At 38.5% G+C, this 26,044-nt stretch overlaps 1 protein-coding gene across 9 annotated transcripts in view; it reads right to left on the reverse strand.

Moving 5' to 3' along the window:
- Positions 1–581: 581 nt before the first annotated feature.
- The window catches only part of FREM1 (FRAS1 related extracellular matrix 1), a gene marked incomplete at its 3' end in the record, with an annotated part of 67,355 nt that continues 41,892 nt past the window's right edge, over positions 582–26,044 (reverse strand). For 6 of the 9 annotated variants that reach the window (XM_082782522.1, XM_082782521.1, XM_082782525.1 and 3 more), the window contains 16 exons: positions 24,790–24,931; positions 23,215–23,410; positions 22,225–22,489; positions 17,059–17,473; positions 16,371–16,572; positions 15,667–15,811; positions 13,377–13,506; positions 13,034–13,106; positions 10,506–10,655; positions 9,094–9,332; positions 8,328–8,375; positions 7,842–8,024; positions 7,447–7,572; positions 6,659–6,774; positions 1,648–1,733; positions 582–781 (listed from right to left, as the gene is read on the reverse strand). In XM_082782522.1, coding sequence (XP_082638648.1) covers positions 582–781; positions 1,648–1,733; positions 6,659–6,774; positions 7,447–7,572; positions 7,842–8,024; positions 8,328–8,375; positions 9,094–9,332; positions 10,506–10,655; positions 13,034–13,106; positions 13,377–13,506; positions 15,667–15,811; positions 16,371–16,572; positions 17,059–17,473; positions 22,225–22,489; positions 23,215–23,410; positions 24,790–24,931 — 2,716 coding nt within the window. Of the gene's footprint in view, positions 1,739–6,658; positions 6,775–7,446; positions 7,573–7,841; positions 8,025–8,327; positions 8,376–9,093; positions 9,333–10,505; positions 10,656–13,033; positions 13,107–13,376; positions 13,507–13,997; positions 14,197–15,666; positions 15,812–16,370; positions 16,573–17,058; positions 17,474–22,224; positions 22,490–23,214; positions 23,411–24,789; positions 24,932–26,044 lie in introns of those variants that run through there. The other 3 variants (XR_014319277.1, XM_082782523.1, XM_082782527.1) reach the window with 3 other exon arrangements.

A 26,044-nucleotide genomic window follows, 5' to 3' on the forward strand; every position in this document is an offset into this window, starting at 1 on the left:
ATTGTACTAGGATATCCACACAAAAAGTACAAAGTACAAAAAGTATCCTAACAAAATGTCTCACCCTTCCACACACAAGATAACCTGCTTTCAGACAGCAGAGTCTGCCCTCACTTCCACCCCAAACAGTATTTCTTTCACTGTGACTGCAGGGTAAAACTGCTGTTTTTATTGCAAATGTACTAAAGCAATAGCCAATCCATAATCACTCCTTAAGAGTGAAGCAAATCAACTGATGTGCTACTTTCTTTGTTTTTTCTTTCTTTCTGTGTAAACAAAGGTATGTTTACACAGAAATTTGATGAAAGCGGTTAGGCCTAGCTCTTTGGTGTGAAAATACAAATGAATAAGCGACAGATCAAAGTTTCTGGGAAGAGTTCAAAGCCTTGACCTGGACTTACTGTTTGCAACTGACCTCTATTTCTTGTTTGGAATCCAATGCATCTGCATCTCTGGCAACACAAAATAAAACCTCGGTGATAATTAAGATAGTTTTCTGTCTGCATACCATCACATGCCTGCAGATAAATAGACTGAAACAAAAGGAATATCCACATGCTTTCACAGGGATCCTCCATTCTTTACAGCTTTCTAGAACATACATAGCTGTTCCGTTTGACCTTCCTGCAGTCAGTTGCTTGCCATTTTCCTCTCTTCTGCACTAATACACAATTGTTGCCTCTCTTTGGAAAGTGATAGAAGCCTCTTCTCCAGTTAACGTATGTGACAGGTTCTCCTCCATTCCACTCCCAATGTCCAGGATTGACTTGGTCATTCAAGCCTGTATGAAATAAGACCAAATGAGTGATATTGTTCATCCCTGGAGCCTGATGTCAACAGAAGCATGTTGTCCTATCCCTCTTAAAAAATATATGCAAATTGTGCAGGCCAAAAATAAATAAATAAATGAACAAATCTGGAGAAATACAAGCAATAATACACTTTAATATTTTGTACGGCATCTACACTTAACTTTTTTCCACATTACTGGCCTGAAATGTTTTCTTTCTCTCCATGTCTATCATACCCCAAGTTTCTCTTTTGATACTTAGGATGCCAAATAGAGTGTCATATTCAAGCCTGGGCAGCTTCAGACTTCATGGATTCCTCCTGAAAATAAAATCCTGCAGATCTTCATAGATCTTGTTTATACTGTTGAAAGGATGATAGTTAGCACAACTTAAAGTATGCATTTTCACTTAGCCTCTGAGTTCCTAAGACCAAAATGGGTCAGATATGACCTTTCTTCTTAGCTAGAAGAGATGACAATTAGAAAATTGACACAATGGGCTTGTAGTTTTTATTCTTATCAAAGGACTTTATTTCTCTCAGGGTAACAGAATCATTATGCCATTAAACATGAGTACAAACTGAATGTAGTTTTTAAAGCTGATTTAGTTGATTTATTTTACCAGCTAGGTTTAAAACGGGAAAGGTTTCTAGGCAACACAGATCATGATAAACTCTTCTTTTTGATAAAGACATAAAATTATCCAGGTGCATGACAGCTATCAGTTTATGCATTGCTCTGAAATACCAAAAGCTGCAGAAAGTTGAGGGCAATGAAGCATTTGGAAATGGTGCTGAAAACTTGTAGCAGTTTAAGGCTTTATCATCAGTCACTTTATTGTCAGCTGATATACTTGCCTATCCAAAAAGGCTTTCTCCCGCTGAAGTCCCACAGCCACTGCATGTGTTGTTCATTAGCCACACTTGCTAGACTCCCCTGGTATCTAGGCTCAACAAGAGAGAAGAAAGTAATTAGAATTCCACAGAGCGACAGACATCTCCCACAGACTTACCAACAAGATGCATGAAGGATTCTAACATACACCATATAGCTCACATTTCACAGGAAAATCAGTACAGGCATGAAAGAATAACTACATAAAGATTTAGTCTTACATTTACCAATTACTTGTAGAACTTAAGTCCTAGATTGATTTTTCTAATTTTCTAATGGAAAAATTAAAATGTCTGCGCAAATAAAATATGTGTATACTGGACATGTGTAACAAACTCAAAAACTATGTTTTAAATCATGGACATAATTGTTTATCAATACTGCCTTTTCTCTAAAATAAAAATCCACCACACTAAAAATCCAACACAGCACAGGATTCACCCCCCTACCCCTCTTTGCACAGTGGATCCCCCAACACCTACAGGACAGCTGTGTGTTAGCCCTTACGCTGTGTACCTGATGTGCCCTGATGCAAGGCTACCCTAGACCAAGGACCATACACAGGCCCCATCAAGGTCCCTTAAGATCTGAGACCACCAAAAAACAAAGTATGAAGGATCTTACTGACATCTTCCATGTACAATCCACAGGTAGAGGTGTGGCAGGGTGGCCTCAGAAGCATTGATCATGACTTTACAAATGGTAGACTGACCCAGCAGAAAGTGGTTAGAAGCACCCAGACAGGGGCCAGGGATTGCACACCTCCTTATGGTACAGAATCCCCAAACTTCACCCACTGATTGCAAAGCTGTGTTACCAGCTCTTGTGTGTGTACTCTTTGTCCCCTTGCGTCACAAGGGTGACATGCTTCTTCTCTGTGCTCAACCACCAGGCCCATCTACCAAGTCTCCAGTGAACAAAGCAGTTACTCTGGCTAATGCTCTTGGAAAGTTTTGGATTCTTCTTCTTCAAACAAAAGGTCCAGGAAAGCAGGGCAGCTCATTCAGGGTGTCCTCCCCAGGTAACTGATTCAGCAGCAGAACGCCATTCCCCCTCACAGTGACTGTGGCTGGCCAGTCACCAAACTTGAGGCTGAGAAGAGTTTTGGGCAGCAGTCTCTGTGGTATCACCATTAGTAAGCAAGAACAAAAATAGGCATTTTATCTGGCTGCTGCTTAAAGACAATCAAAGCACCAGAACTTAGTCAGATACTTTAGAGAGTTGTAATAGTTTCAAGAAAATTAAAAACAAAAAAAAGCATCAATTTGTATCAGTAACTGCTATACCATTTACATACAAGGGTGGTCTGAGCAGTAACAGATTCAGACTTTCTTCAACACAAGCACCAGTGAGAGCCTTCAGCATTGTGAAGGGAAAGCAGTGCAATAATTATGTTATCTAATCTTTCCTCCATAAGAGTGCTTTCTAAATACAGCCTGACCAACAAACATGACTGGAGAGAGAACAACTATTCTAATCATTAAACCTGGTCAAGGGTTTTGCGGTATTGTAGGGAAATGAAAACAGTACTGAAATACCACTGCTGTTAATATTTCTAACCTGTATCTCCAGGCAGAGCTCCTGACACAAGAATTGATGAAATAATGTTCATTATGGAGTTATGTAAATCTACCACTTCCTAATTTAAATTACTCCATACTGCCTTATTTATAAATATTTATAAATAAGGTCATACTGCCTTATTTAAACAACAACAAAACCACAACACTGATTCCTCTGGTAAGTAAGTCCATTTGCAAATCATTCCTTTGTGATTTAAAATTTTTGCTTTCAAGTCAAGAGCATTCTTCTAAGAGCAGTTTCCCAAGCTAAGGAAATATTTCAGGTAGCCATTAACCTTGAAGTATTATATGCAAAACACTTACCACAAAGACTTTTCTGATTTTACATGAAATTAACCAGTACGTTTAAAGGAGGTCTGTACCATTCTGATAAACTGAACTTCTGCAAAAGCAGACTTGACTGGCAGTGAAGATCTCTGTAGCACAGGAGGACATGTGATATGAATTACTGCAGTAAATTCATGTCCCATACTGACAGTGAAGGGGCAGTGACTGAGAGGCTCTGCTGTAATTATCCCAGGCTTTTGTTTGCTCACCTAGGGAGTAATCCTGGTGCCTTGAAATAGCTGTCTAGCGTTGCTTATGACACCTCCTGATATTTAAAACAATCAGATGAGATTGACAGACATGATGCTGAGTTTACAGGAGCCCTATATATCCAGAGTGGCTGTTGAAAGTCAAACACCTTGGGCCTTCAAAATTACTCCCTGTAATTACTCTCCTATGCTGGAGTCGCCTGTAACAATGTAAGTTAAATCAGTCTCTTACAGAACTAGTACAGCATTAGGAGTGGAGAGCAGTTGGGTCCACCCTGCTTTGCACAAGGCAGTACAGAGCCATCACAAAGGATCTAACCATTGTTTTAGATATGGCTTTACCTGTGATTCCTAAGGACTGAAGTCACATGTTGCTAAAATACAAACACAAAACAGAAGAACAGCCTGTCTTAAAAAGCTGGCAGCAAATGATCTGCAATCTGATCATATTTAGATTCTCTTTGAATATTTAACTTTGAGATGGTGAAGGCATCATTTGACTAACAGCAAATCAAGCAACAGTGGATTCTGTCTTTGCAGGAGCAGCAGTGAAACCATCTTACATGTGAGTGAGCCCTGCTGCATTGACCCTAGGGGAACATGTCGTTCTATGGGATAAACAAAAACTGCAACATAAATGACCAAAATTGCTGCTAAATCAGGCTGCTGTGTGGTCACTGAGCCATAATATCCCTCAGATGCCTCTCTTCATGCTGCCAAGAGTCTCCTCATGCATAAGAAACAAACACAGATAAATGAGTTTTAAAACACCTTTCTCTCCAGTGTATTGGAGGAGGCTTAGAAATGGTACAAGATTTTATGTGCAATTAGCTGAGATTTTTTTTTAACCATACTATCACTATTCAGCAACTTCTGTCAAGACAAGCCCATTTTTATGTTGTCTTCTATCTCTGCACATGGAAACCAAAGAGTGGTATGTCCCTTGTAACAAATGGATGCAACACATATCAAAGCTCACTGCTGCAACATGCAGCGATAGAACCCAAATGGGTTTGCATAAGCCCAAATACATAGTTATGTCCAGACAGCAGTTGCTTCCATGATAAATTGTTTGTGCTGTTTATCCTGATCTACATACTAGCAAATGTCAAGCAAGAAAATAGAATAGAAAATTGAAAATAATGCCACTTTTTTAGTAATAAAAAATATTCTTTTTTTGTATTTTTTTTAGTTATATATATATATATATTTATTTTTTTTTTCAGTGAAATTGGCTGGTATCATGAAAGTCAATTCTAATCTTTTTATTCAATATCTGATGTTTCTATGATCTATTAAGTGGCATCCATGTTGATTTCATTTGCTTATTGGAAAACTTCAGCCAATTAAATGCCAACAGTAGAAGTACTAGAAGTATTAATTACAGAAATACCAGAACCAGCAGTGGTGGATGATGGGGGCATGGGAGGATGAGGACAAAAGCACAAAATAAGATGTATTAAGTTATCTTATAGTAACACTTTAAAGTGTGTGCTTGGGGTCCTACTTTGGAAATCAATTCCAGGTGGAGGGCAGGAGTACTCCATTTACCATGATAAGGCTTCATCAGTCTGTGGTAATCTGACATTAATTAAATTGTCACTGCCCTAGGATTCACTTGCTTGTGGATTGTGATATGCCTTGACTCTTTGTGTATCTGTTTCACGCTGTCACTAACTTACTGTTACTCAGTTTAAATTCTGTATTACACACTATAGCCTTCAGCAGGAAGTTATCTTCCACAGACAGTATGGGTCCCTGGGAACACACTCTTCTACGAAATGGGAATACCTCCCAGCATACAGACATGTGATTAATTCAGTGAGAATTCCTCAGAAATCAACTGAATGCTGAGTCCTTTGGGAAGAAATACTAGAATATTCACAACTGACAGCTTTGCTGGGATAACCCAACACTTTAGGAAAAACTATCAACAATATGAGATTTGTGGTGAGTTTTCATACAGAGTATTGTCCATTATCTGGATAGAACATATTTGGAACTAAGACTCTCCTTTCGCCTGTTACCAAGACAAAATAAACCGGTATAACTGACTGGAATAAATCAAGGTTTGTCATGCATGCTTGTACATGTTTCATGTTGCCTATATATTCTTCAACCACTTCCTGAATATATTCTGTTTCTTTCATCTGCAACCCATCTGTGTGTTTCAATTTTCATTTCATGGAGCAATAGAAAGAGGCAATTAAAGCCCATCCTTTTGTTCAGCCTGGTGCTCAGGATTCAACACAAGATACTGAACATGCATGACCCCAGGCAAGCTCAATGTTACCAAGGCTAGCATTTCTTCCAGTCCTAAACTGTTGCTCCTAAAACAAAAATCACAAAGCAGGCCTCAAAAGTTCAAGGCTGGCTTGTATGGTGGATTTTGTATTTGCCTCCTACTCTGTTACAATTATTATTATAATTTACTAACTTTCATTTTTCCTTAGAAGTCAAAATCTTATTGTAAAATTGGATGACAAAGTTTTTGAGTAGTTACAGATCCTGAATCAGCTTCTTCAGAAGAATACCATGCAGCACAAAGGAGCTGGTAACATTGTGCTGTTGCTAATATTAACTGAAGACAGAGTCAAAGAAGCGGTGGATCAGAGAAGGCTGAAGAAAGGCATCCATATAATGAATATAGTATGATAACCACCCAAAATCCTATGACACTAATGATATGTGAATTTTCCACTGGGTCAGAATCCCAGGGCTTGTTCAATCATGTTGTAGCTGTGCAGCACAACAAAAGCAGGGCTTATCCAAGTGAGCTTATCCTCAGGATCAACATTCAGTTCAGGGCAACAGTCAGTGCACATCAAATACATTTGTTTTGAGAAGTGGCTTACTGTTCTCTGCAAGCCCGAGCAGCAGTATTCCAGGTGACCTTGTGATTTACTACCAGTAAATAGCAGTTCCCATCATGATGACTCCATCCGGAGGTACATTTTTTTGGGCTCACCTCCTGAAATAAAAGATGAAAAGGCAGAACAGACTCTTACTCACAGTAGTCTAGCTCTGCCCTAATAATCAGGCTTGAAGCTGAAGGTGCTGCTGATAGCCTCTCCAGAATTCGACTGAACATGAAAATTAGTGTATGTCAATAAAGCTAAAGCATCACTTAGAAGATGTAAAGAATTACATGCCTACCAGAGGACTCCATGGTTTATAACCAGTAGCATAAAGCTGACACAAAGTCTCAGATCCAGAAATCCTCTTAAGAGAGGACATTGCTTTGGATAACATTTCCTGGCTCCTACAGTTTGCGTAGGGAATGAGGTATAACAAAAATTCAGTATGAGATAGTGAGTGGCAAGGGAGGATGTTTGCTTACAGAATACCTAAGTCAGTTGATTTTACTAAATCCCATCCACAAGCATCAAGACAACTGTGTCCATGCAGTTTGTCTAGAAGCACCTGTGGGTGGCAGAAACAAAAGGTAGCCACAGCAATCAAGCTCTCATCTTGTCTCTGGGAATTTTCACTTCTGTTCACAGTAAACGTGACTCTGGACAACTTTTTTATCCCCTGCAAGCACAACTCAGTAGTTGTTACAGGCTGAACCTTTGCTTCAGAGTCTTAAGCTTTGCAGACTCCATGCTCTGCTTCAAATGCATAGTAATGGTGACCTTTTTACCTTGCTTTGGGAACTCCAGAATGTCCATATTATCCCATCACACTGAAATAACTTCTGAGTGCTTTCTTCATAATGCAAGAGCCCCTTCAAATCTGGTGTACAAGCCTTTGGAAAGGAGTTGAAGTCCTGGAAAAGGGAATGGCACTTGAACATTTGAAGGGAAATAATTACAAAAAACAAACAAGTTACGTGAAACAGATGCAACAGCTCTTATATTAAACTTCATTACACGAAAACTGCAAGGATTAAGTTGTTAATTTATCTGCGTATTGTTCAAACTCAGTTTTGGAACAGGGGGAGTTAGGCTTCTGATCTCAGAGGCATTAACTAATTTTGGAAAAGAGCACGACTGAAAGCAGATGGTAAAAATTCCTATGAAAGAAAAGGTTTCATACTTCATGGCTTGAGCGTGGTTCAGATGCCAGTTCTGCCTTATCAGCTTGTGGGATTTCTGTCTTCCTAGAGGAGACGACATTTATCTGCGTTTGTGCTTGATTAATTACTGACACTTCAGCCTTCTTGTTTGCTTTAGCTGATGAGGTATCATCCTCCATTTTGAGTGATACCATCCCATGATACTTGGATTTACAGTACCACAAACAAGCAAAACAGGAGAGGAAAAACTGTGTTAGCTCTTACAAGCAGCTTTTAAATACTGCCTCCCCTCCCCTACCTCCTCACCCCCACCCCCAGCAATAGTACAAACTGTTGGAAATTAAAGGGGAATTATACCAATGAAAAAGGAAGATACACAGAAAAATAAAGCATTGGTCACAATGAACAATGAACTTGGTTAGCAAGTTGTTCTGCATAAAGTCCAGAAAGAGCAGAATCAGAAAGAAATCACAGAAATGTATGAGCAATATTCACAAGATTCTTACTTTGAAAAATACATCCGTTCCATTTCTAAATACAGATGAAGGATGAACCTGAAAAAAAAAAAAAGTACAATAGCAGAACGAGATGGACATATTCATACATTAAAGAAACAAAAATTTCAGTGAGATGTGCTACATGGTCTAAATTACAAATTATGCAGAATGATTTTAGCTCTTTCTCTCTGAAAATGCAGACTAATGACTTTTGAAAACAGCCGTCAAAAATCACACGTTAAAAGTGTTTTTATAAACAGATTGCATTAACTTTTAAGCAGAACATGACAAAACCAACATAGCTTAAATAGGAAAACTCAATGGGCAGGCTCTGTTCACTGTTTAAACTAACAGTATTTTTACCCTTACAACTTCAGGACCAGTTTTACAATTTCCATGCACTGGCATGACTCGAGTGTCTTCAGTGAAACCTTGCATCTTTCTTCTAGCTGACCCATAACTTAGACAAGATTAAAAGCTACATAATTACTGTTGTTGCTTGTTGAACTTTTCCTTGTCCCAGCTGCTTTCATTCCTCTCCCTCATACACGGATCTTCAAAATCAGGAAAGGTTCCTGTGCCTCCTCACTCCCCATCCCCCTTCACAGTATTTTTAGTCCTGTAACACTTATGTCTGACTCAGGACAAATGCAAATAGGTAGTACCTATTGCACAGTCAGGTAGAATCACTTCAGAAATAGGACAATTAAATGAAGATATCAAACCCCAATTAATATATAAATCAGTCCATCACCACACAACAGAAGTGTCTTACTATTCTGCCATTTCCTATCACTCTCAGCCTGGTCCTTGACTGATTCACCAAGCTGTGCTCCTGGAGCGTGTCCCCTCTGTGCTCTCTCATCCCTTTGGAAGGAGGTGGTGGGATCCCTTCCAAGTGAATGCTGCCAGGCCTGGAAGGTGATGAGGAGCCTGAGGAAACTGCAAACAGCGTGCCTCTCCTCCAGAAGTCATGCTTGCTTTGGCCAGAAGAATGAAAAGAGCTGCACTGACCTGAAAGCATTAAAAATGGCAGATGGTCAGTTCTAGCTGCACGATCAGATAACTGGTCATGTTGACATGGCCACATAAACAGTTTGTCCTTAAAAGCTGGATGACTCTTTCACTTGATGTGGCTGATTTGCTGTTTGTTCAATCATCCTTGTTTGTGGGGTTTTCTTAATTATAACTGTCTATGACTGCAGCTATCTGTATATGTACATTTTTTTGCATAATGCATTTACATAATCATAGATCAGAATCCCTACCAAGTGTCTGCAGAAGATACCTGTTTTCATGGATAGATTAGGGTTTGGAGAGCTGGATTTTTGGGCAGGGATAGGTATCTTTAACTAATATTGGTGATACGTCCAGTATGACCAGTCAATTTCCTCTTCAGAAACCCAGGACACTATTGTTCCTTCAAATTAGTTGTGACAATTAACTCCTGGCTTATGTTATGAATGTTAAAGAGAAACTAGATCTCAAAGTTTAAATGGAATTTTGGTAAAATTAAGCCTCATTCATTACAACACATGTATTTAAAATACTGTTTCACTAAGTACCAGATGGGAAAATATTATTCACCTTTTACAGGACTCAGCTGCTTTGCTAATCATTTGTATTTTTCTTCAGTTGTTACTTTTTGGTGTGCTTTTAGGCACACTGAAAAACACAATAATAATAAAGAAATAAAGGCCTAAAGTCTGTAATAATCACTGCTGTGCACTGTAATGTTGTGGCCTGTATTTGCTATGCATTAGAAAATGTATTTCTAAGAGCTGTGTCTCGTTATGTTTCTTTTTAGAGAGGAAAATCAATCTTTTTCAGAGGTGTGTAACCGCTGTTGTACAATCACTGAAAAACAATTCTAATGGACTCAACAATCTTTTTTTTTTTCCACTTTAATAAATAAGAACTGAACTCATGTTGTTATGAAAAGTGGTTTGTTTCCCCCCACTCTTCTCATTTTGTACTTGTTGCTTTCTCCATGCTGTGTTTCCTAAGAGGATGAATATGATTGTGTGAGAGAATAAATGGTCTGCAACTGCCAAGCCTGTTTTCTCTGAAAAGAAAGTAAGCATTTTGATGTGAAGGTAAGTGTTAGGAACAACTTGTGGTTGGCAATAAGTAGCTACCTAGCCAAGATTGTCCCACAGTTTAAAGATGAAGATCAAAAGAGAATACCTCCTTTTGAGTCCAAAATTTTCACTACAGCTTTTGTCCTGGTGCCAAGAACAGCATTCACAGGGGAGTTCAGAACTACTTCAAAGACTTCATCATCTTCCTCTAATCCATCATGGGTAATTGCAATATTCCACATCTTGGTTGACATTCCTAACAGAAATAAACATTTTAATTACTCTTTAATTGCTATTTCAATCAATTGGAGTGTCAAAGAAATATATTAATTAACATGTCTGTAGCTAGAATGGAGTAGTTTATGTATGTTATTGTACTCCCACCAACTGACTGGACTCCTGCTGTTCTCCCAGATAACTTTAGGTTCGAATTTGCTCTTGAACAAAGATGATTCATTTCAAGTGCATACACTGTAACAAAAAGCTGCTTTAGACACTGCAAATGGCAATACAATACATAAATTTGGGACTTCCATTGGGATTTTCAGGAGGAAATGTAGCATATGCTTTTTATGCTGAAAACTTGGAGATGGAACAGCTATTCAAAATACCTGCAAATGGATCAAAGAGTACATCCAAAGAGGACACCAAGTACAACCTTTCAGAAGGCACAACATACACCTGGTTACAAAATTTGGCTTAGTTGCTTAAATTAAATTCTAAATTAATATCAGGCTTGCATTAGTGAAAATGAGAAAAGATTATTCCAAGACAAAGGACTAGACTAGTTATTAGCCAAAAATCTTCAGAATTTGTCTGTGAAAGGTCAGAGGTATTATGGCAGAAGCCAATCTGTGTACACATTGTTGTAATATAAATTTTTCAGGAACTGTTTCTGCATTACAAATTCAATGCTAAGGTCCAGAATTAGTATCAAAGACACAAGGGCAGCATGGAAAAATAGAATCTCTACAACCTTATGACACCTTCCGTTGCTTCCAAGTTGCTTCTTCCCAGTTTGTATCCTTTGGCCGAGAGCAGCTCAGTTAGTACCTACGGATCCATAAGCTTCAATAGGGCTGCCTTTGTCCTAACTTTCATTTAGAATTTATTGATATAAATCTAACGTGTCAAGTGGTTCCATCAACTGGCATGGTTGAAGTTTGTTTTTAAAACAAACCTGTCAGACTTATGATTAATAAATACAACTAATGAAAAAATATCAAACCTCTTGAATTGAGAACTGAGAAATTGATGCCCTTGATGTACCATTCTAGAAGGTCCTTCCAGGTAAACCTAAGCAAAAGACTGAGAGACAGCCACCCAGAAAGACCGTGTGAGGGAGCTCATCTATTTGAAAGAGAAGCTGGCCAGAAAAGGGGAACAGTGTGCACCTCTCCTGTCCACGTTCACCATCAACTTTCATGTGACTCACCATCATAATCAGGAAGCACCATGCTTGGAGAATCTGCTGCTACCAGCAGAAAAGGAAAATTCAGTAAGGGGACTTACACAGAAAATCTCTTTGCAATGATTTCTAGCCATTTTCATCCAAAGTTGGGTAAGTTTGATTGCACAATACATTACAGGAAGGAGAGCTGGAGTGATGTGTAAGCACAGTGTGAAAGATTTTTTCACACTGATCTCTAATCTTTCTTCCATCTTCTAATTTAGCATGAAAAAAACAAAATCTAATACTAAATATAGGGCATTAAGGAGTGGCTCACTGGTTTCAGAGATTTCATGTGTGCTTCAGAGTATTGAAAATTAGGGCAGAGTTCCACCTTCCCCCCTCCCCACCCCTTTTTTTTTTAAATTGTTGTCTGCTGAGGTACATTTATGATTTCATCTATGGAATACAGTGCTACATAATCTCCAAAGGATGTGATGCTCTTTTTTAATTAACATAAAAGCTGAGGTGCTAAAGTAAAAATCTCCAGGCTGGAACTGACTTGCTGTATTCCCAGTATCTGTTTTCCAAATGAAGATAAGCACTTGGACTAATTTTTACCATCAAATATGTGCTATTTATTTCAGCCTTTTACCCATTCTATATTTTTTCTCCTCTATAGCCACAGTGACTTTCTGCCATTGAAATCTTACTCCTGTCAGCAGTGGCATAACCTCCACTATCATTGCAGGGCACACCCAAGGGGCCCTCTGTGGACTCCATTTTCTAAACCCTAATAAATCCTAGTCTATGCCTACAGAATGCATTCCAAAAATCTCCAAAAGGCTAGCATATGCAAACGGACTGATTGTGATAGCATATGGGTTTTCATACCTAGATAATCTATTTATATGCGCAAAAACTTTCTTTTTCCTTCCCTTCCCTTCCCTTCCCTTCCCTTCCCTTCCCTTCCCTTTTTTCCTTTCTTTTCTTTTTTTGGGTGAAGCTGAATCTCTGAATGGTAAATTGTGAAACTCAGTCCCAGAGTATTTTTTCCCCAGAGACACCCAAAACATGACAATAATGAAGCCCACAGCACTTCTGGAAAATGAACCCAAGTATCTTTAATCATATGTTGCTCCTCTAGCTATGAAAACATAACACATTGCACTCACCAAAATGAGACTTTACACCTTCAAAATCAGTGAATTTGTTTTAAAATTAGTCAGTGCACTTGTTTGTACCTGGATCAAACTGAACAAGTTTGGAGGGTGTCACTGTGAAGTCCTTTCCCAGCACAGCAGATATTTCATTGACCTGCAAAGAAACAAAGCAGTACATGGCATGCTGCAACCTGTTTCACCAAACCAGTGTGCTGTGCTGTGTGCTGAAGGTACAGCGTTTCTCCACAGGATCCCAGCAAGACATGCTTAGGTGAATGTGTGCATACACTGAAAAACAAGATGAAGGCCTAAAGAATAAATGTTGTGATATGCAGCTGTCATTCAATGCCAGTCCAAGGAAGAAATTAACAGACTCCACTACTTATTATTAGTTTCCAGTTAAAACTTTTGGTTTTAGCTTTACCTTCACTGCGATGAAGGCAGAGTCGGCAGAGTGTCCTGCCCTGGTGATTTTCAGGGACAGCATCCCCACATTCTCACACACCTCATACTCGGTCTGCTGCATTTCAATCCGAGACCACTGCAGCTCCAGCCTGTAGGCAGAGGAAGGAAAGCCTGCATAGAACAAAGCCACCTTTCCCTGCTGCCCCCACCCCCTGCTGTCTGCAGGGTCAGTAAGGTGGCGCTTCTCTCTCTCGACTGTTAGTCTAGGCAATACACATACTCAGTCTTTCCTTCCAAGTCAAAACAAAAACATTTGTGTGTGATTTGGCTGATTACAAAGTGAGAAGCAGTTAATAAATCTTCCAGTTGAGACCTTGTCTGACTCAAGCCAAGCTTAAACTTTTTTTTTTCTTTTTTTTTTTTTTTTTTCAGAACCAGAGAGGTTCTGCAGTGGGTTTGGAAAGAGCATGGTTTGTCCATAACATCAGACAGGCCAAGCAATACAGGCTGTTGTGGTTCCCACCATCCCTGTGATTTGTTTTTATTGTCACTCCACAGTATTTACTCTGCAACACCCTCCTTTCCTCCCACTTCATTTCTCCTCCAACTCACCTCCTCTAGTGTATGGGCACACTCCAGGACTTCACTGCTTCTATATGTGTGTTCACCCCACAACCCTTCATTTCATACTCTGTGTGCTTTTCTCCTCAGCCATAGAAGTAGCTGAATCCAAACTTCTCATATAATCAATTTTAGAATGGCCTATAGGGAATGTGACTGAACCTTAGAGAATCCCATGCTGCACAGGGTAACCAATAAAGATCTCACCTTTTGAAAAGCTGTAATAAAAATTAGTGAGAGTCAGAGATGAATGAGACAGAGCAGAATGAAGGAAAATGAGCTTCACTACTTACAAATCAACCTCAACTTTTCCAAAACAAACTTCTAGAACTTTTGGGGTTGAATAGCTGTAACACTAGTGGAAGTTTCTTCCTGTCCTCCTAATATCTGCTGATACCCAAAAGTAGACAACCTACTTAGAAACTGATTTTCTTTCTTTTTTTCTTAAGAGTATTAATGATCCTGATATGGTGCAGCAGTCAGACAAAAGGTGGGATTCAATTTTGATAGTATCAATATACACATCAACTTTTCTTTTGACCCATTGACAATTAAGTGATGAACTATTAAAAAAAAAAAAAAAAGTCACAAGCTTATAAATAACATAATGAAAACATTATTTTTTCCTTAAAAGACAAATTCCTCTTTGTTCTGGGGTCCAGTGCAGCTATAAAATATTTTCTACTTCTCTGAAATTCCTTTTTCCCATAGGAATAATGTTTACTCTTTTCGCTTTTCCTAAAAACTATATTATGCCTTGCTATTTATATGCAAGTTCCCATGCTTTCCCATGAAGAGTGACTGCATATTAATATTGTGTTTAATATCAGAACATCTCTGAGCAAGCACAGGGCAGCTGAGAAGCGCTCAGGTTAACTATGTTCAGATGTGTTTGGATATAGGGACATCTTTTGGCTTAGTGTGTAACTGCGGAAACACTGGCTCCAGCTCTGCTCAGCCTCAATCCTCTCTGTCTTTCAAGTGCTTTGCAGAGGGACCTGGAGCCTGAAGCCATCTGTCTGCTCCTTCCCCTTTTTCCTCTCCAGAGAAGTTTCCTTTGTGATTCCTGGTTTGTGGGAACCAGTTCAGCACAGGGAAATAGTGTCAGTTATTTTTCTCAGTTACTTCAGATTAAATAAATTGAACATTCAGTCCTATTTGCAGAAATAAGAAAAACATTGTCCCCTTTGGAAGAGTTACTCCCACTTTCAGCCTTTATCTTCAAAGTACAGTTCAGATGATAACCCAGTGTGCAATTTTTGTACAAAAGGTTTATCATATGTCAAAAGGAAGATTGGATAATATGCCTAGTTGAAACTGTAGAATTACATGACAAAGAGAATGATGTGTGCCCTCCACCTTCTTTCATTTCTCTTTTGAAAAATTATGACTCCCTTAGCTTTTACAGCTGAAGAGCATCTCCACCATCGTGATCTTAGGCCTGTGGCAAAAAGTGTGCCCCAATCTGACTTGAAACTAACCCTTTGTATTTTGCTACCCCAAGGGGAAGAAAACTTCTCTATTTTTTAGCAAAAGAAATGGTGGTTTGAGTCTTTGAAACCATAGCTACATTCAGTTGTGCTCAGCTTCCAGGCCAGCACTGATTCATTTGACCTTAGCCACCCCAGAGCCCTGAGAGATGATGTGCACAGTGCATTGCAGCGCTCAAAACCAACAATCAAACTTACATTTGGGGAACTGCTGAATTTCCACTGGGATCTGTGACCTGAAACTCCAAGTTGTCTGAATTCATCTCCCACAATGGATTGATGACATAAAGTATAATCTTGCTATTTACATCCTTTTGGCTAAACCCTTCATGGATAAATCCACCTGGGAAAGAAACGAAAAGTCAAGGTAAGTTAGAAGTCTTTTAAGTCTATATGAACCATGTAGCTCATACAGACTGTTTTCAATATTTATCCTTGTTAAACACTTAGAAAACTTTGAAATTCCAGAAAGCTGTTTTTATAACTACACAGCAACAGTTTATTATCCCAGTTTATTATAAGCCCCAGTCAATTAGCTCCTGTGTAACATGTTGATCAAGTGAGCTAGTTCGATATTCATTATTACTCTCCTTGTCATAAAGTTCAGAGTACATATGCTTTATTCTAGTTTGCTACCTCCTATACCAATCTTTCAAGCTTCCTTTCCTAAAAGCAGTTTCTGAACTGCAACTACTAACAATCTTCTCAAACTTTGTAAGGATTAATGATGAACATGACATTCAGGTCTTGGTGCAAAAGCTTTGCTACTACAATCAAACTTTACCCAAAGTTTGCTAAAAATTTTTGCTTTCCTCTGCCAAGCAACTATTAAGAGAATAGGTTTTGAAATCTGGTCTGATTATGTCCCAAAAGACGGAGATAGAGATTACAGAATACAGTACCCGATGTTACATTTTCCAGGTAGCCATAATGAGGACCTCGTAAAATCTTAAAAATTATTTTGTCATCTTCTGTATTGTGATCAGATGCCTTCAGGGACCTGGCAGTAATATAGATCCCATAATTGCCATTCTTCAGCAGTTCCACATCAGAACAGCAGTGGAGGTGAATAATTTTTGGTGCCATTTTGTCCGTATGATCCACCTAAATCAAAGTTAGATAAATGTATATTTATTTTACAGTATCAGGATATTCTTTATCCATTCTTCTTTTGCTACAAGCACAATAGCCTGCTTAGGAGAGCAACTATCATCTTGATTAGCTGTCTGCTCCAGAAGAAATCTGACTACCAGTTAAGTACTATTTTCCATGTGAGGTTTCCAGGCTCTGTTTGCACAATTGCTTGTTTCATGCAGTGAGATACAGCACATGCTTGGGAGAGCAACACAGGTTCTGTGTATCTCTTTCCTATATCTATCTATCTATCTATATAGATATGTATATATATTTCTCTGAGTAATGTATTGTGGTAATTACTTAGAACATGGAAAGCAAGCCTTTTAGCTTATAAATATCTCTGTTAAATAATAGGCTGCAGCAAGTAGCAATTCTAAGCTTAGTCAAAATCAGTGCATTTCCCATCTTATCATGCTATATATCTCTTTTAAGTAGGCCTGTGGTCACACTTGCCTGAATGGTGAATGCCACTGGCTCGATCTGCACCCTCCCATTCACGATGAAGCCTTGATTAGTCCTATCTGTTGCAACAAATGTAAATCTGTCAATCTGGGAATCCCCACCTCGGTGCTTGTATGCAACATCCATGTTGTCCACATCTTTCTGAGTGAAATTGTACTGTAGCAGCACAACCCCTCGATAATAGAGATGACCATATTGGGGGAGCTGAGCCAAGAGGAAGGTAAGGTCTTCATTAGCTGTGTCTGGATCTGAAAGCTGCAGGACATCAGGGGAAAGGAGTACCATAGCACCTTCCACTAATCTTAACCCTGTGTTCCTAGATAGTGTCGGCAAAGCTTGGTCGACTGCCTCCAAGGAGATCATGAATGTCCCATGCTTAGTCCTCAATCCATTGCTGATGACGAATCTGGCAAAAAGAGGCAAGGTAGTCTTCAACATGTGTCTTGATTCACCATCTACTGAAATGAAATGATAATACACACCTTTACTACAGGACTTGCCTGTGGTGATACTGCAAAACACATGAAGACTGGAGCTGATTTGAGATCAAACCCAGACTGTGGGGCCTATGTATAACTTAAAAACATGAAATAATATAGCCAGGTATATTGTCTCTGCAGGAATATGACAAAATGCCAAAGGAATGGCTTTGAGAATACACCTGTCAGTCTCAGCAGTCCTAACAGAGTTGATCTGATCTTCTAGCTCAGGTACAGATGGAGCATATCTAAAATGAAGGGATGGTACAGATACAGATGTATCTTTAACTATATCTTCACCTGGTAACCTGCCAGTGGTAAAGTGAATATGCTGGCTTTGCCTACAAATTGCAGAAAGAGGTGTGTAAAGTACATGGTCTGCCTGGACAATGGTTTTGTTCTGTTCACTGCTGCAAACCTGTTATATCTAGTAGTCCCCAAACTACCTAAAGAAGACAAAGTGGGAAAAGAAATGTAGAGATCCCTCCTCATCTTGCTTTATAGCCTAGATTGGGCACTAGCTGTAACTATACATTTCTGTATATTCAGAGGAACTGAATTATGTTTCTTTACAAAAGACTAGTGCAATTTCACTGAAATATTAAGAATCTGATGAATATATTGGGCAGAACTGTACAAGTTGCTAGGGTAATTTAAAAAAATATAGATGTCCGTACCAGATTTTTATCAAAGAGTCACATCTGCAGGATTATTACTCTATGTTGGGAATTTCTATTAATAGCAGCATAGTTTCTTATACTTCTCTCCCAAGCTGTAATAGCTCTTCAGATATACTAAAGACATGATTATGCTTTATAGTTATTTTTCCTTTCCTGAACTTGAAAAAGATAAAGATACCCATGTATGGAGAGAAAATCTGTTGGAAGTCTACCAGCTGGGTATGGTCTTTTCAGTATAAGTGACAGCATGCTCTGCAGACATTTATTTATCAATTTTTTTTGGCAGATAAAGACTGAGACAATCAGTCTTTTAACCTTCAACATTCATTCTAGGTTTCACTGCCAATATTACTACTTAAATATTTTTGTCTGAAAGCAGTAACATTGCACATTCTCATGCCTGTAACAAAACCCATTGATAGTATAGAAAAAATAAAAATTGTCTTGGAAGCATCTCATCAATCTTAATGTCACATCATCATAAAATAAATGAGACTTACCTTTCTCTCTACAGAGCTTTCTCTGGTTGTGGCACGTAGTACTTACTAAAGCTTCTTGGAGATTGGTTTTCATGCAAGTTTGTTCTGTCTGAGTGAGAACAGAGTACCAAAAGGCCTTGTTTGGACCAAGGCTGCCTTGCAAAGAAATGCTGTTCACATTACCTGTTTTTGTTTTTGTTTTTGTTTTTTTTTTTAGTTAGTTAGTTAGTTAGTTTGTTTTGGTTTGGTTTGTTTTTTTGCACAATCCTTTGAGGACACATACAGCACCATTTAGACTGTTGATCTTGTGAGGGACATCACTGCATGCCAAAGAAAATATGTGGGCCAACCTAGCTGGCTGCTTTCCATCTATACCATATATATATATACCATCTATCTTCTACCATATATAAGTGGAATGAGGACTGGTTGAGGTTTAGATTTTTCCCCTCTTCTTGCTTTCTTGCCTACAGACTTCAGAGGAGTATTAAAAGAATCACAGTGTCAGAACCTGGTCTGCTGTTGTGCGCTTGGAATATTTGACCTTCAGTACGTCATGATGTACCTTCCTGTGTCACACAGGCTGTCCATCTAAAACTCCTCACTGACTTCACCAATGCTGGATGATTAGGGCTTGATCAACTTGTAAGCAGGCAAAATGCCATGAAGCAGATGGGAATGAGCATAGGCAGAGCAGGGACAATATAGCAGTTAGAAATATGTTTACTGAGGATGGTTTTCCCAGCTGGGAACCTAGAGACATCTGTCTGCACTGACCTAATGCTATTGTGCCAATGGTAAAAGCGTTGTGCTATTAGTAATCTAGCTAAAATCAAATACAGAATTAGAATAATGATGATTAATAGTATGCTAAAGGGAAAAAAAAAAAAAAAAGGGCAAAATATATTCAGTGAAGACCTTATCTGTATCTCAAAAAATCTGGGAGATTGCAGCTGAAGTGAGTTTTGTCTGATTTCTTTGATGGCTATACAATCATTTGGATAATATCTGAAACCATATGCAAGTGAAAGACTTAAAGAGGGTAATTCAGTTTGTGAAAGTGAAGATTCATCCGGAATCTTCTACAGAATACCAGACTGGAGCATACTTCTTGATTATACATCAGATTGAACATTACAATGTAAATGTTGTATTCCAATTGATTTTACAGGTGATGAAGCTGTCAGTGTCCAAGAAGTCCTTTTTTTTTTCTGTACTTGGGGAGACTTTGTTTTTTTATTTCTGGTTTATGGCTGCTTCATCTTTCCCCGGGGAATGGAGAACAGCCAATATTCTCCTCACTCTGATGAAATTTAGGGTAAAACTCCCAAGCACAGTTAGGAGGACATGTTGCATGGTTTGATTTCACCATTACCAACATTTCATGTTTTCTGCAGTTAGATGGCAATAGGACCTACCATCTGTCATGGCATTTAAAAGATAAAAATGGAATCATAAATAGTGCCAGCTCATTACAAAATTGAGCCAGCGTGTCAAAATGGAGGACATTAGCATGTTCTTTTAGCATCCTGCTGCCAGCATCTGATGTCAGGTTGCTAATCACTTGAAGTCATCTGTCCAAACAAGCACTGCCAAATCTTTCTTCCAGGCCAGCAGCACCAAACAATACAGGCAAATTTATGACCAAAGAAAGTATTTCAGTGGAAGGTAAAAATCTGATCTTTTCATTTCCCAAACTCCTACCCACCCACCCTCCATAATTACCCATATAATTAACATAACCATTCCTAGTTTAAATAATAATAATATTCTGCCACAAAAATTATGTGCCTATACAAAACCAAATTCTTTGCCAAAAGCTAACTTCAAGGAACATCAATTATTGTGATTAAAATATTTATCAAATATCAATATTTATTAAAACATCACAACCTTACTTTTATTAAAGCTGATTTTCTAATTTGTTTTTCAGCAGTTGTCCTAAACAGAGGACATTGACCATATATATGCACATTTGCCCTAGAATTATTTCATCTGTTGTCATTAGTCTGGTACAAGTCATACTGATGCAAGCCACTCATACACTACCAATTCCACTACCTATTTTAGAGTTGGCACAACTGCAGGTTTTCTTGCCTGAGATAATTTTAGTTTTGGTCATAGTGTTTTACAACTGTATCACTAAGCTTCCATGTAGCCAAAGAATATTCATTCACTTTTCCTTTTATGACAAGTGGACCAGACAAGTCTCATAACTATAGGCATCTGAAAATCTGAATTTCTGTTGCACTGAATTCAGTGGAAGGGATAGTTTTAAGTGTTTCTACTGAGGAATGTCTCAAAATTACATTTGGCTTAACTATAGATAACATCACTGGAGCTGCCCCACTGGAGCAGTGTCATAGGGAGGTTTATTTGATGTTTCCACACCCCACTTCCTTGGCTTCCCTCCAAAAAAGCTCTTAAAATGGTTGATGAAACATGTCCTTGTAGCTTCATCATGTATCATGGAAAATGCAGTAAGGATTCTATTCTTGTGAGTGTGAATACCTCTGAACTGCAACCATTAGGAGTGACACACTCCATTTCTCATAGTCACAAATGAAAAATAATTGACTTTTCCTGGGGAAAATCTGAATTTTAAAGGAACTTCTTTTTCCATAAAAGTCTCTTTTTAGGAAAAAATTAAAATAAGTAAATAAATAAAACAAAACAAAAAACAAAAAACAAAAAAAACAATGCTAACAAGAAGTTATCATTCTTTCCTTAGAAACATTTTATTTACTTCTGAACTATTTCTTTCTGAATTTTCTCTCTTTTACAAAACTTCCCTTGAGACAATACATATCCCCTGTTTTTACCTGAGGATAACTCATTGCATCATTCCATTCACTAAACAAGGGAAGTTTATTTAATAAAATAAGGAAATATTCACTTTAGGATTGAGCCTAGTCTAAGCTGGTATAAGGGAAAGGTTCAGAATAATGTGAAGCAAATTTAAATATCACTAGACTGCTGAATTGCACCTATAAGTAGCCAGGTTTGCTCCAAAAAAAAAAATAATCCAGTTTCTACATGATTTTATGAGCCATTCGAAGCTAGTCAGAATTGATTAATTGTTTCCAGTGTGTTGAAGAACAATTTATGCATTCAAAAAGCCTACAAGAGAATAGACATAATAAATACGAATGGAAAAGCAAGCAGTTGGCTAATAGCTGGATGAAGCTGTTTTATCACATCCGTCCACAGCAAGAAACCAAAGGAAATTTACACAGAGGATACTCTTGGTCCATCTCCCCCACTTAAATCTTAACATCTGTGTAAGCTTGGGTGCTATGATAATATTTAAGCCAGTATCATTAATTGCATGTGCCTCTGGCTACTATTTAAGCATCAATTAGAAAATACAGTTATTACTAAGGCAGTCACAACTAGCTATATAAATATTGAATATTCCCATAGAGCTTCCTCTTTCTTTTATTTATTTTTTTCTTTTCGTAGTGGATATGCAAGAAATACAAGGGGAAAATTGTTCAGATGAGGTTTTGCATGCCTTACCTCAGTGTATCTTCTGGAACAGCTGCCTTAGTGTTGTGAACGTAACAGACTATTTGTCTTGCTACGTCCATTTGACTGAAGCTTGTAATGGGGATTCCAGGGTGGCTGACATACTCTATTTGTCCATACTGGGGTGGGGAAGTTATCACATACAGCAGCTCCTCTGGCTTGTCAGTACCATCCAGTGCAAGCAGGACGTTGGTTGTAATGTAACCCCGATCCCCTTTAGGTACTTTGAGAGGTTTTATGAAAACAGCAATGTCTCCTGCAGGATAGGCAAAACAACACAAAAATAGTCATACTGAAGTGAAAATTGATCTCTCGTGCATCATTTAGCTATAGGGAAATTCACGTGGGAAGGGACTTCAGGACCCTTCTGCTCAAAGTAGGGTCAGCCATGGTACTAACAATATCCAGTGTTCTCAGAGCTTGATCCCATCAGGGCCTGAAAACCACCAACTGTGGAAAGAACAGAACCTCTCTTGATGTTTGTCTCAATACCCATTCCTAAACTAACATGGTGTTGGGATAGCCTGATCTAATTTAGGGCTTTAATAGCTATCCAGTGAAGGAAGAGAGATTGTAAGACAACAGCACAAACCTGGGAGGAAGGGTTGTCTTTGAGCAACATTTTTCTTTTCTTATTACATTCTTGTCATTTTTTATTTTTTTTTCTATGCTGTGATTTACTCACATAAAGATAGTTTCAGAAAGATACTGTCAATTATGTTTGAAAAGTAGCTAGGATTCCCTGGAGGCAAGGTGGAGTGCACTGCCTTAGGCAGAGGCTTTTCAAATCTCATGATGCCTTCTCCAGCACCAGGAGCATCAGGGCTCTGATCAGCGTGAAATTTGAGCAGAGAGACTTTGGGGGCTGCAGGGAGACTTGCCAAGGGCCTACATAGTGCTCAGGAAAGTATCAGGACGTGCCCTCAGATCATCTTTGTTTCAGAAACAAGCACTGTAAAACATCATCAGGCAGATCTTTACCCTTTTCCATGTCCTTGATATTTATGTAGAAGTCTATAGCTGGGGATCTGTTGTACCCATCCCACAGATAAAATGTGAACCAGTCTTGGTTCTTGGACCCTAGAGTTCCTGTATGGACGTATCTTACAAGGTTCATATCCAGTTCTTCCTGAGTACACTTCATTCTGGTTTGGAGAGTCACCCAGTCTTTGCCTACCTAGAAAGAAGAAACATCCCTCAGTAAATAGATGCAATCTCCTGTGTATCCTCCACAGTTAATTCTGTTTATTTGTGGTTGTGAGAACTGAAAGTGGCAGCTACCTGGCTTCCTTTCTAAGCTTTAGACTTTCTTCATATATGTTTCGTAGGTTTTGAAGGGTGGGATTTAGATGCAGTTTTTCCCAGGCATCTGTAAGCCTGGAGAAAATAGAGCTATCATAAATAAATGCAGGTAAATGGAATTTAGTGACTTTTACTCTGGGAAACACGTTTCTGTATACTTCTCAGTGAGACGCCAATAAGATGAAAATTAAAGAGTTCCTGACTCAGCTTGTGTTTTCTATTTCTTAATCTGACAAAGCTGCTCATAATTCTGTCCCAAACGATACCTGAAAGGATAACACAAATGAATCTATGGAGAACTCTAGAGAAGCATAGAAACTTAGAAAGTTCTAGCCGTCTAATGGAAAAATGCAGTGTCCAATACAATTTCCTGCTTTTCAGAAGATGATATGGTAGCCTAAGCTAGACTCTCTGTGTATTTGAAATTTAGCATGTAGTTATAGTAGCACTGGCTTCAGAGCAAAAGATATCAAGCACAGAAGGTTCAAGTACGCTCTGGTACCCTCTATATTCTAAACTGTCAGACTTGTCAGTAACTCTCTCTTGTCCCAGTGTGTAGATCCCTTTGAATTCACAAGCCTCACATGGTCCCAGATTCTTTCAGAAAGCCACGATAAAATACTTTGGGGCTCACAAGTTTTTAAAATTTATTTTTTTCTTTCTATTATATGTGTGTGCAATAAAAAAGAGGCATTTTTTTCTCTCTTTTTTTTTTTGTTCTAATATCTTACCTTTGGTTAGTAGATAATCATCTTTCATTCCATTTCTAATCTTATTTTCTAACTCCCCTTTTGCTATATCCTTTTCTTTCTTTTTTTTTTTTTTTTTGTCTTTCTTCTCCCCATGCTTTTCTTCTAACTCATTAATTAGTCTTTCAGAAACGTCTCCCACCATTCCTTCTAAACCCTAAAGTAACTAAAGTAATGGCTTACTAGCCACCTTTGTTGGTCTAGAACTTTTTTCCTTCCTTTTTTCACTTAGTTTCACCCCACTGATTGTCCATCCCAGCATTTCTCTCTATTGTCACCTCAGATGATCTGTCCTGCTTTTCACCTTCCCTCCCATCCTGTTGAGGATATGGCTTTTAGTGTCAAAGCCTCTGGAACAGCATCATTTTTTTGTTCAAATACTCTCTACAATTGAACTAGCCACATCAGTCTACTTCAAAACATGAAAGAGATCTGGGAGAAAAGGAAAAGAAGCTACATTCTTGTTGTTCGCGTACCTGCTTCTTGTCAAAATATAAAACCTAACCTTGAGCTGAAGCTGACCATTTTCTGGAAGTCTTTCAAATAAGTAGTAAATTCTGTCCCTGGGGGTATCTTTATCTTCAGCTGACAGAACAGCACTAGAAATTATTCGAGTTTCGCCCATGTTCACCTCTATATCATCCTTCCTGCAAAAGTTAAAGGTTATGCATTTATTTAATGCAAGAAAACTAATGCAATACATAAATTCCTTTCCAGGAATATGGATTACCCAGATGCTGACAGAAATAAGATCTGCAGAATGGAACAAGGTTCCTATTTCAGCTCAAAACAGGAGAAGAATAGACCAGCTTCTCCTAACAGTGGTGAAAAACAACAAAGCAGCTCAATATGACAACTTCAGATTTACAAAGTCTGTCTTTTTCCCCCAGAAGAGTACACCATAAACAAAAAAGCTGCATTATATGTTACTGCCACTGCGGACCATAACAATATTGGCTCTGATGTTTATTAGAGAAAAGACTCTTTTTCAGTTAACTAGCTATCACTGCTCGTCTTTATCTTCAAGAGACACCCATCTACAAAGAACTAAGTGTCTTATTCTCTGAGCTCCCTGTTGCATATTTCTTTCTGGGTGTTTGAAGCAGGTAAATAGGTTAAAGTCACCTGCTCCTTGACAGTCAATAGCCACATGAGCTTTTTTCCTAGTTTCCTTATTTAAACTGAAATGGGTATGATTTCATGCTTGGCAAAATGAGAAGCAACCACAATGACATCATATAGCAAGGCATGTCAAGTCATGTGAGTGATAGGTCAAGCAACCTTGATAATTCACTAATATCACTAATCATGCTGGGGCTATCCAAACATAAAGACCAGTTGTTTGACTTAAAGACTGTATGACCAGGGAAAAGAAATTTCAAACAAAGAGTGTGTGAAGATAAACACATTTAGGTATGCTCCCCAAATGCTTTCTAATCCCAAAACATTTATCTGCGTAGCAGTTAGTTGGTTAAGTCTTTATAGCACCCATGTATCTGATCCTGAGAAGAAGCTTTCAAGGGGAATGCGTGGGGGCCTTATATTCCCCAACGGCACTCCTTGCTACAGCATGCAATCCAAGTAGTGACAGATTGAGTTTTTGGCAAACACTGCAGATTAGAGCCACTGTTTGCCAGCCGTTCTTCAGTCTGTTGACCATAGCTAATGGAGATGAGAACTGAAACTCCTTGGGGTGAAAAGATGCTCTTAGATCAAAAGGTGAGAAAAAGCTTACAGGTATTGTCATATGTTCACTTGCA

Source organism: Aythya marila, assembly GCF_965140915.1.
Source record: "Aythya marila genome assembly, chromosome: Z".
Classification (NCBI taxonomy): domain Eukaryota; kingdom Metazoa; phylum Chordata; class Aves; order Anseriformes; family Anatidae; genus Aythya; species Aythya marila.